The sequence below is a fragment of the Gekko japonicus genome, unplaced genomic scaffold (assembly GCF_001447785.1).
Source record: "Gekko japonicus isolate JY-2015 unplaced genomic scaffold, Gekko_japonicus_V1.1 scaffold25, whole genome shotgun sequence".
Classification (NCBI taxonomy): domain Eukaryota; kingdom Metazoa; phylum Chordata; class Lepidosauria; order Squamata; family Gekkonidae; genus Gekko; species Gekko japonicus.
Genome location: NW_015171502.1, coordinates 1,490,178 through 1,501,214, shown reverse-complemented (window position 1 = coordinate 1,501,214; position 11,037 = coordinate 1,490,178). Strand labels below are relative to the sequence as shown.

Genomic DNA, 11,037 nt, shown 5'->3' with positions numbered 1-11,037 from the left:
GGCCCAACCCGGGGGGGGGGGGGGATAGTGCATCTAGTCGATGGCGGAGTCTTTACAGAATCACCACGGCAACTGTCCAAGCAAGGCAGGCTCGAGGCCTAGGCCCAGGCCTCACGCCATTTCTATTGCTGCTGGCCTGTCGGTCTGCATCTTCTCCACACCACCTTCTTCCTCTTCATCCTCGTCCTCCTCTTCTTCCTCTTCTTTGGGGACAGGAGACGGGCCCCGGTGGGCCCGGTCCTGGTCCCAGTAGCGGGCGAGCGAGAGCAGCCCCTCGATCTGCCCGTTGGTCAACTCGAGGTCGCCGGAGGGCGGGGGCGTCCCGGCGGCGGGCAGGGACTCGGACTCGTGGTCGCCGGCCCGACGCCGGCGCCTCGTCCGCACCTCCAGGCAGTTCTGGCCCTTGAGGTGGCGCTGGAGGTGGTCGTCCTTGGCGAAGGCCTTGTGGCAAAGGCAGCACTCGTAGGGGCGGGCGCCCGTGTGCAGGTGGAGGTGGTTCTTCAGGTCGTAGCTGTGCAGGAAGCGAGCCGGGCAGTGCGGGCAGGAGTAGGGGCGCTCGCCCGTGTGTTTCCGCATGTGGATCTTCAGCTTGTCGTTCCTGCCAGAGAAAGGGAAGGCTGGTCAAAAGAGGGAGGGGCTCGGAGACTTTGGGGGGGCTCTGACCAGCAACGAATCCCAAATTCAAGAATGCGCATTTCTAGTCCTGACAAGGCTCCCTCTAAGCTGTGGAGTCTTGTGAGCAAAAATTCTACTTTATGAGCGACTGGCATTAAAGGTGTGAGCGAGCGATTTGGCTGCTGCATAATTTAGTTGGCTCTGGAGCCCTCCTCCCTAAGCCGAGAGAAAAATGCGTGAGCCAGAGGCTAAAAAACTGTGAGCGAGCTCACACTAACTCAGCTTAGAGGGAACACTGACCCCTGGAGTTCTGGGGGGGGTGTGGAGCCTGAGGAGGGCAGGATTTGGGGAGGGGGGAGACTTCAGTGGGGCGTGACACCACAGAGCCCACCTTTCAAAGCGGCCGTTTTCTCCAGGGGGAACCGATCTTTGTCTCCTGGAGATCAGTTGTGATCCCAGGAGATCTCCAGCCACCACCTGGAGGATGGCAACCCCAAGATCTCCTGGCACGACACCTGATCCCCAGATAACAGAGGCGAACCCCCCTGGAGGAAACGGCTGCTGTGGAGGGCGGACCCCGGGCCGTTACACCCTTCCGAGTCCCCTCCCCTCCCCAAACCCCACCCTCCCCAGGCTCCACCCCCCAAATCTCCAGGAATCCCCCGACCCAGAGTTGACACTGGTGAGGAAAGAGGGCAGGAGTCACTGTAGGGTCACATTCATTACTCATTAAAATGTCATCGTTTTACTTTCAGAAGAATTGCACTAACGGTAAGGGTCGCCCCACTAAAGAGTACCTTAATATAGAAACCAGTGTAATTTTTTAAAAAAACAACAAGCATCGGCCGGCATAATCAAGAATAGAAGACATCAGAGCAAAATCAGAGCGAGTCTATACAGACAGCACACTGACCTGGACGGCCCAGGCGAGCCCGATCTCATCAGATCTCAGAAGCTGAGCAGGGTCAGCCCCGGTCAGTACTCGGATGGGAGACCACCAGGGGTCATTTCCTGTGGGAGCGCACAGGAGCGGAGCTCCGGCAGCAAGGAGCCCAGGGGGCGGGGGCACATACAACAAGCCTTAAAAAGGATATGATAGCTTTGGAAAAAGTGCAGAAAATGGCAACTCGAATGATAAAAGGGTTGAAACACTTTCCCTATGAGCAGGGGTCATTTCCTGCAGGAGCGCACAGGAGCGGAGCTCCGGCAGTAAAGAGCCCAGGGGGCGGGCACATGCCACAAGCCCCACCCCCTGCTCCCAGCAGCTCTCAGTCAGAGCAAGAAGCAGCCAGGTAAGCTGCAGAGCCCCCCCCCTGCCCCCCTGGCCCAAAACAGTCCAGTGGCACCTTTAAGACCATGTTTTGTTCAGGTACAAGCTCTCCTCTGCAAGGACAGATCTGCACGTGTCCCCTCCCCCCCCCAATAGCTAGCAATCCAACAGTCCAGTGGCACCTTTAAGACCAAGTTTTGTTCAGGTACAAGCTCTCCCTCCTCTGCGAGGACAGATTTGCACGTTTCCCCCCCCCCCCAAAAAAAATAGCTAGCAATCCAAAACAGTCCATTGGAGCCTGAGCAGTGGGTGTTGCCTTCTGACACACTTCTGGTGATGTCAGGGGCAATGCTCCCTCTAAGCTCTGGAGTCTTGTGAGTAAAACTTCTACTTTGTGAGCTACTGGCATTAAAGCTGTGAGCGAGTGATTTGGTTACTGCATAAGTCAGTTTGCTCTGGAGCCCTCCTTCCTGAGCGAAGACAAAAATGTGTGAGCCGGAGGCCAAAACACTGTGAGCTAGCTCACACTAACTCAGCTTAGGGTGAACACTGGCCAGGGGGTGTGGCATATGCGAATGAGTTGTGCTAATGAGCGCCTGCACCTCTTTTTCTACGAAATGACCCCTGGAGACCACCGAGGAAGTCCGGAGTCACTAAGCGATGGCAAGCCCACTCTGATGGCCCACAGGGTCACCATAAGTCAGCGGCGACCCAATGTCCCTTTCTACCCCCAAAGCTAGATTCAGGTGGGGGGCTGTGTTGGTCTGAAGCGACAGAACAAAGTTTTGAGTATCAGCTTCCACATGCATGCACACTTCTTCCGATACCCGGAGACGTGTGCCTGCGCACGAAAGCTTATACCCAGAATTAAACTTTGTTGGTCTTACAGGTGCCACCGGACTCAAATTTTGTTCTTCCACTAAAGCTGAGCAGGTTAGTACTGGGATGGGAGACCTCCAAGGAAGACCAGGGTTGCGACGCGGAGGCAGGCAATGGCAAGTCACCTCTGGGTGTCTCTTGCCTCGAAAACCCACTGCTCTCCCAAGGCTCCACCCCCAAAATCTCCAGGTGTTTCCCAAATCAGAGCTGGCAACCCTAAGGTCACGGCTCTTGTTTTACTTCATGGCATGCAATTCCCCCTTCCCAAACGAAACCGTTTGATCCAGGAAAGCCTTTTCTGCTTGATTCTGCTCAATGTATGAACTGGATTGTATAGTTCAGCTACATACTGAAACCCGCTGGAATCAGACGTCTCTGCCTGCGCCAGCTGCATTCCAAGAGAGTCCATCTGCTCCTTCGGGCTGTATTTGCTGGGCACAAAAAAGTGCTTGGAAACCAATTTCTAAACATCCCGGTTTAATGTTTCCACGGAGAAGAGCATCCCCGCAATTAGAACAACCCACCACTTTCGGCAGTGCCCAAAGCCTGCCCTGCATGAAACACCCTTATGATCACCCCAAATTGGGGGAAGAGGGAAAGAAAAAAGGGGGGGCCACGCGTCAGACCTGGAAGTGGTTATTTTGTGGAAGCGACAAGCAGCTGGAATTTTGCTAGAAGCCCAGCCACCTCTTCCCCTGAATGTGTGCCACCGAGATGAGTGACGGAGGCTCTGTATATGCCCAGAGGCACTCTCGACTCTACCCAGCCTGCAGAGTGGAAAGAGCCGCGAGCCCTAGCAAATAAGGCCCAGGGGATCGCAGGTGTGGGGACACTGGCCCCTTAGGGAAATCCACCAGGAGGACCACCAATTAAAATTAAATATCAGACTTCTATTTTGGTTTTTGCTGTCTCATGCAGATGTATATAATGGATCCCTCAATGTGTAAGTCCTTGGGCCTTCAGATTTCTGTCTACGGGCCTAATAGAGGAGACCGCAGCCTAGGGCAGAGTGATTTCAGAAAGGTGGGGTATGAACCCCTGCCACGGTTTTCCAGGAAAGGCAAGGGGAGGCCAGCCTCCAGGTGGGGCCTGGGGATCCCCAGGAATTACTGCTCATCTCCAGACTACAGAGGTTAGTTCCCCTGGAGAAAATGGCTGCTTTGGAGGGAGGACTCTAGGGCATTGTGCCCCACTGAGGTCCCCTGTCCTCCCCAGGCTCCATCCCCAAACCTCCAGGAGTTTCCCAGCCTGGATCTGGCAACCCTACGAGAGCCAGTGTGGTGTAGTGGTTAAGAGTGCGGATTCAAATCTGAGAGAACCGGGTTTGAGGCCCCACTCCTCTGCATGCAGCTGCTGGTGTGACCTTGGGTCAGTCACAAGTTCTCTTGGAGCTGTTCTCTCATCGGCAGTTCTCGGGAGAGCCCTCAGCCCCACGGGGTGCCTTGTTGTGGGGAGGGGAAGGGAAAGGAGATTGTAAGCTGCTCTGAGACTCCTTTGGGTAGTGAAGGGTGGGGTATCAATCCAATCTCTTCTTCCACCCCCTGCTGGTCACCGGGGGGGACCTGGCAACCCTATGCCCCACCAATGTCCTTCCTCGGGCCCCCCACCCCAGGGTCACCTGCACACAAGACTTCCCAAGCATGGAGATACAATACAAATCAGAAGCTCAGCTCGGGTGCTGACTTCAACAGGTGTCCCGGCTCGTGTCCAGCATCTGTTTCCAGTGCCCTGGAAGCCAGTGGGGGGCGAAGGGGAAAGAAGCTATCCTTAAAAACCACTTGCACGGAGCAGCCGTGTACGGAAACAGACCGTCGGTCTGTTGAGATCAGTACTGTCTGCTCAGAGCGGTGGCAGCTCTCCAGGATCTCGGCCTGGGGTCTTTCACATCACTGGCTGCCTGACCCTGTCAAGTGGAGGCGTCGGGGGGGGGGGGGGGGGAACCTTCTGTATGCCAAGCAGATGCTTTGGTCACGGCCCCTCCCAAACACACACACAAAAATTGTTTGCAGTCCTCCCAGTTAAGCCTGATTGTCAGACTTGGGCTGCAGAAGCCTGTTAAGCCACCTTTGACTTTGGGGGTGATGGCCGAAGGGGGACGCATCTCTGTGCGAGCAGCAGCTTCCCAGTATTTCTCTAAGGCTGGTTCTGCATTGGCTTTTCCCTCTGTCGTTTTACCAAACCCATGCTGGAACAGAAAAGGTGCAGCTCAAAACCACATTCAAATACTCCGGGGCCAACGCCGTACTGACTGCGAAGTCACCCCTGAACGGCCAGATATCTATGCAGAAGGTACCATAAAAACTGATGATCAAAGAAAGCAAAAGCGGCATGCAATGCAGAGGGTACCATAAAATCCGACGATCAAAGGAAGCGAAAGTGGCATGCTATGCAGAGGGTACCATAAAATCCGACGATCAAAGGAAGCGAAAGCGGCATGCAATGCAGTAAACGTAAAGGTAAAGGTTCCCTTGCTCGAAAGCCAGTTGAATCCGACTCTAGGGTTGCGGTGCTCATCTCCGTTTCAAAGCCGAAGAGCCAGCCCTGTCCGAAGACGTTTCCGTGGTCATGTGGCCGGCATGACTCAACACCAAGGTGCACGGAACGCTGTTACCTTCCCACCGAAGTGGTACCTATTTATCTACTTGCAATTTCTTGCTTTCGAACTGCTAGGTTGGCAGGAGCTGGAACTAGAGACAGGAGCTCACCCTGTCTTGCGGCACCCGGGTCTTGAACTGCTGAACTACTGACCTTCCACAGCCTGCAGTTCAGCGTCTTAACCACTTGAGCCACCGCAGCTCCTATGCAATGCAGAGGGTACCATAAAATCCGACGATCAAAGGAAGCGAAAGCGGCATGCGATGACAAGGGGAATTTCTGTTCCAACGTGGGTTTGGTAAAACAACAGAGGGAAAAGCCAATGCAGACTCACCCTACTAAGTCTGCGATAGCTTTCGACACTGTGACCTGGGAAGCACATTATGTTAGAGCACATTACAGGCAGGGAAGGTCACCTGAGCTAGGGAACCTTCACATGATTTATACACCAGTACCCCCAGTGTCATAAATGGAATTCTGGCAGGACGTGGGGCAGTGTGGGAGAGCGCCAAGTCGAAGGGTGGAAAGCGAGCCCCACGGCTGCACTCACCGAGTGAAGCGGACCCCGCAGACCTCACAGGCGAACGGCTTCTCCCCGGTGTGGGTGCGCATGTGGCGGGGTAACTTGCCAGCACCGTGGATAACCTTGTGGCAGACGGGACACTCCTGCGGCATCTGTGAGCGGCGCTTGCGCACCAGCTTGTCAGGGGCATCGAGACCCGGAGTCAGCCCGTCCGTGTTCAGTGCCCGCATGCAGTTCATGATGTTGGGGTCGACGGGTTCTTCGTCGGAACCCATATCCTCGGGCGAGAGGCCCCGGCTGTATGGGTAAGGATAGGTACGAGAAGGTTGGAGTCCCTCTTCCTCATCCTCTCGGGGGAGGCCAAAGGCCGGCGCGGGAGAAGCCTGGCTGGGGGGGCTGGGGCGCCCCTGCGTCCCGGTTGAGGAAGGGGACGGAGAAGAAGACGGCTCCACAACGTGGTTGTTGAGGCGGGAACCTTTGGTCTGCAGAAACTTGCGGGTTTTCTTGCTGCGGCGGGGGGCCGGGCAGGCCGGGGGCTCGGCCAAGTCCCCTTCGGCGTTGGGCAGGGTGGCGAAGGCCTCCAGATAGCGGCGGGCACGTTCCCGGGCAGCGTCGTCGGGAACGGGGGCTTCCAAACCGTTGCCTTGCAAGATCTCCACGCAGGCCGCGATGACGCAAGGGATCTCGAGGAGGCGTGCCGCGCGCAACACCTCGCCGAGGCTTCCCGTGCTGATGGTCAACGTGGCGGTGTAGGCGAAGTCCAGGAGGGCCCCCAGAGCCTCAGCCCCCACGAAATCCAGCTCGCACACCCCCATGCCTGGCCCCGCGAAGAGCCGCTGGAAGTAGCGGCTGGAGGCGGCCAGCACGGCTCGGTGGGTCCGGTACTCTGAACCCTGAGTCCGCAGGGTCACGTCGCACAGTACCCCCCGCCGACGTTGCTCGTTCAGGCGTCCCAGGAGCTCGCTGCTGTGCTCTGGGAAAGGGATCCCAATCAAGTCGTCTTCAGGGCTGCCCATTGCCTCACCTGCATGGAACAGAGGGAACGGGGATATTAGCCAGACGGTATCACAGCCAGGTTGAAGATTTAGACTGGACCTGGGGATATCCAGATTCAAACCTCCACTCAACCAGAAAGCTAGCTCCCTGGGTGACCTTGGACCAGACACACTCTCTCAGCCCAGCTTACGTCACAGAAGAAGAAGAAGATGGTTTCAGAGGTCATTTCGGGGGGGATCGCGGGGGATCGCAGGTCCCCCGGGTGAGGTACGGGGGGCGGGGCACATGACAAAGCCCCGCCCCCTGCTTCCGGCTGCCCCGCTTCCGGCCCTCATTCAGCCAGGCAGCGGCAGCCGGGACCGTTGGGGGCGGGGTGTGTGGCCTTATGACACACTTCCGGTGATGTCAGGGGGTGTGGCATATGCTAATGAGGTATGCTAATGAGTCCCCTAGCTTTTTTTCTACAAAACGACCCCTGGTTGGTTTTATACCCCGCTCTTCACTACCTGAAGGAGTCTTGGAGCGACTTACGGTCGCCTTCCCTTCCTCTCCCCACAACGGACACCCTGTGAGGTAGGCGGGGCTAAGAGAGCTCTGAGAGAACCGTGACTGACCCAAGATCACCCAGCTGGCTTCGTGTGGAGAAGTGGGGAGTCAAACCCGGTTCTCCAGATTAGAGTCCGCCGCTCTTCACCACGACACCGACTACCCTCAACCCCTGCAGCAATACAGATACCACGAGGATCACCTTCTCCGATATAAGGTCAGGCGTGCATCAAGGTCACCCACTGAGGCCCTGAACAGTGTTCCCTCTAAACTGAGTGAGTGTGAGCTAGCTCACAGCTTTTTTAGCCTCCGGCTCACACATTTTTGTCTCAGCTCAGGAAGGAGGGCCCCAGAGCAGACTGATTTATCCAGTAGCCAAATCGCTCGCTCACAACTTTGATACCAGTAGCTCACAAAGTAGAATTTTTGCTCACAGGACTCAACAGCTTAGAGGGAGCAGTGGCCCTGAAGTGTATTTATTTATTTTTATTTATTAGATTCCTATCCTGCCCTTTCCCAAAGGCTATGTTGGACAGGGCCTTTTCAGAAGTGGGACCAATACTGCCGGAGTCCCCTTCTAGCGAGACTCGCCTGTTGCATTCCCCATTTCCCTTTAGATGACAAGCTATAGATGGTCTCAGAGGCCATCAGAAGTGCACTGATCAGTGCTGTCTTGATTGTTAAGCTTGTAGATGATTAACTTCTGACATATTCGACCGGTTATCGACTCATGTTGGCTGCCGCTACGTAGTTTCCCTAGTTGGCGATGGGTAGCTTACGGATGGTTTTCCTGTTATGTCATAAGGAAGTTTAAGCGGGTCAGAAGGTGGGCTCAAGCTATTTTTCAACAAACAAAACCAAAATGCGCACTAGGCACATGAGTACATTCAAGACCCTTAACATTATCCTCGCAAGGGTCTTTACAGATGGGCCGATATTATCATCAGGAGCTGATGGAGCCCAGTGCAACTCTCCAGTTCAAAATCTCTCGTCTTCCAGAAATTTGCAAGGTGACCTAGGCCTTCCCCCCCCTGTCTTGCGGAGATAACTATTCTGGCCTACTTTGCAAGACTGTTGTACAGAGTACGAGGGGACGATACATTTGAAAAACCCTAGAAAGTGGCTATGCAAATGCTGGTATCCCCTCTCCACAGATGAGGGAAAGCTGAAGCCAAGAGCGTGCCACGCACTCAGGCCACGAAGCAAGTCTAGGGAACCTGCAAAATTCAAACTGGGGACTTCTCGGCTCAGCGGCAGCACGCCAGGTGGACTCGCACCCCCTACCCCCTCCAAGCCTGAGCACGTCTCCTTCAGGGAAGGAGGAGGAGGAGGTCGGGCACCAAAGCGGCTAAAAAGGAAGCACACCGACAGAACGCAGCACCTTCATCTCAGCCGAGAGAGGAAGTCCTCTCGCCCCCATACAACGCAAAGCAGATCGGGGGCCCAGATAACCAGCTTGGTTGAGGGCTGGCTGTGGCAGATTCCTAGGAAAGATACGGCTGTTCCCTCGTGCCACCCACGGCCTGCCCCCCCCCCCGAGGGGAAAGGTTAAAATTTGCAAGTGGTTCGAACCCACAGCACAATGCCAATCCTCGTAGAAGAAACACCACTTGCCATTGCTTAATGTCTGGAGCCTCCAAGCCCCAACCTTCCCCTCCGTCTGTCACTGGTTCCCTGCCCCACCCTGGTTGCCTACCGAAAGCAGAAACACAGCAGGTAAAGCTTCTCCGGCAGATCAGCTTCGCCAGCTGGATTTCCGCCCGGGCACTGGCAGCTATGGCGGCCGCCCGTAGCTCTCCCTCCTTAATTGTGCCGTTTGAACTGACGCCAGCCCACCCCACCGTTCCCCGTAACGCACAGCCCTGTGGCAGACAGTGGGCTGAAGGCCGAAACCAGGAACCATACGTGAGAACCCACGATTAGAGACAAGAATCAGAACGAACCAGCAGCCTGTAATTTGGTGAGGCAGAGACACACCGTGCTTATTAAATGGGGACAGGGCTGAGGCACTGAGAATCATAAGAGCATCAGAGAAGCCATATTGGGTCAGGCCAATGGCCCATCCAGTCCAGCACTCTGGGTCACACAGTGGCCGAATCCCAGGGGCCATCAGGAGGTCCACCAGCGGGGTCAGAACTCCAGAGGCCCTCCCACTGTTGCCCCCCCCCAAGCACCAAGAACATGACATAAAAGAAGCCATGTTGGATCAGACCAATGGCCCACCCAGTCCAACACTCTGTGCCACACAGTGGACAAAACCCAGGTGCCATCAGGAGGTCCACCAGCGGGGTCAGAACTCCAGAAGCCCTCCCACCGTCGCCCCCCCCCCAAGCACCAAGAACATAACAAGAGAAGCCATGTTGGATCAGACCAATGGCCCACCCAGTCCAGCACTGTGCCACACAGTGGTCAAAATACCGGGTGCCATCAGGAGGTCCACCAGCAGGGCCAGAACTCCAGAAGCCCTCTCACCGTTCCCCCCCCACAAGCACCAAGATCATAACATAAGAGAAGCCATGTTGGATCAGACCAATGGCCCACCCAGTCCAGCACTGTGCCACACAGTGGTCAAAATACCGGGTGCCATCAGGAGGTCCACCAGCAGGGCCAGAACTCCAGAAGCCCTCCCACTCTTGCCCCCCCCAAAAAACACCAAGAATACAGAGCATCACTGACCCAGATAGTGTTCCATCTAATCCTTGTGGCTAAGAACCACTGATGGACCTCTGCTCCAGATGTTTATCCAAGCCCCTCTTGAAGCTGTCTGTGCTTGTAGCTGCCACCACATCCAGTGGCAGTGAATTCCACGTGTTAAATCAGTCCCCCCTTAAGTAGAACTAGGGACTATTCATCATGTGTGTCCCCCTTCCAACATACTTATTTAAGGGACACCTGTACAAGGTACAGGCAGGAGGGAAACTGACGTGCCCCGTAGCCAGTAGCACTGCTCGGTCCTTTTTAACTGGAGATGCTGGGGATCGAACCTGGGACCTTCTGCATACAAAGCAAATACTCTGCCACTGAGCCACAGCCCCTCCCCAGATAGTCCAACCAAACCCCCCTGTTCCTCACCTGGCCTTTGTCTCTTACCAAGGCCCTGTTCCTAAGGCTGGTGTCCTACGTGCTGAGTGACCAGAGCGGAATTCAGGGTCACCAACTCCCCCACCTTAGTCCAGTCTATAACACAGGTGCCCAGCGGGCAGAAATCTAACAGGTAAAGCGTTTCCTCATCCGCGATTGAGTGCCTCCCGAGATAGCTGCAAAACGCACCTCAGCCTTGCTAGGTAGGAAAGAGAACGCCGAGAACATTAGTGGGGCCATGACCCACTGCGCTTTGTCCAGCGTCCCCGTCTCTGCAAACTATTTCCAGAAAGGACAATCCCGGGACGATAATTTGCCTACTGCTATGACACTTCTGCTCATTTCTACCGAGGATCTCAAGGAGACACACGCGGTTCCCTCGTCTGACCCTTACGCCGACCCTGTGAAGCAGGCTCGGCCTGCCACTTCTGCCCTCTGTGGCATGGAATACCTTTACCCCAGATAGTTTGGGTGCCCCATGGGTACGGATGGGGGGAGAGCAGAGAGAATAGAACAGCATGCCCCTTCTTGC

General features: G+C 55.6%; 1 protein-coding gene and 1 non-coding gene across 3 annotated transcripts in view; both read right to left on the bottom strand.

Moving 5' to 3' along the window:
- Positions 1 to 16: 16 nt before the first annotated feature.
- Positions 17 to 11,037, bottom strand: part of ZBTB7B (zinc finger and BTB domain containing 7B) — a 64,468-nt gene continuing 53,447 nt past the window's right edge. For both annotated transcript variants that reach the window (XM_015419130.1, XM_015419131.1), the window contains exons 2-3: positions 5,910 to 6,906; positions 17 to 598 (exon numbers count right to left, since the gene is read on the bottom strand). In XM_015419130.1, coding sequence (XP_015274616.1) covers positions 112 to 598; positions 5,910 to 6,898 — 1,476 coding nt within the window. In that variant the 5' untranslated portion in view covers positions 6,899 to 6,906 and the 3' untranslated portion in view covers positions 17 to 111. The remainder of the gene's footprint in view (positions 599 to 5,909; positions 6,907 to 11,037) is intronic.
- TRNAT-UGU lies at positions 10,388 to 10,459 on the bottom strand. The gene has a single exon. It is a non-coding gene; the product is annotated as a tRNA-Thr (tRNA).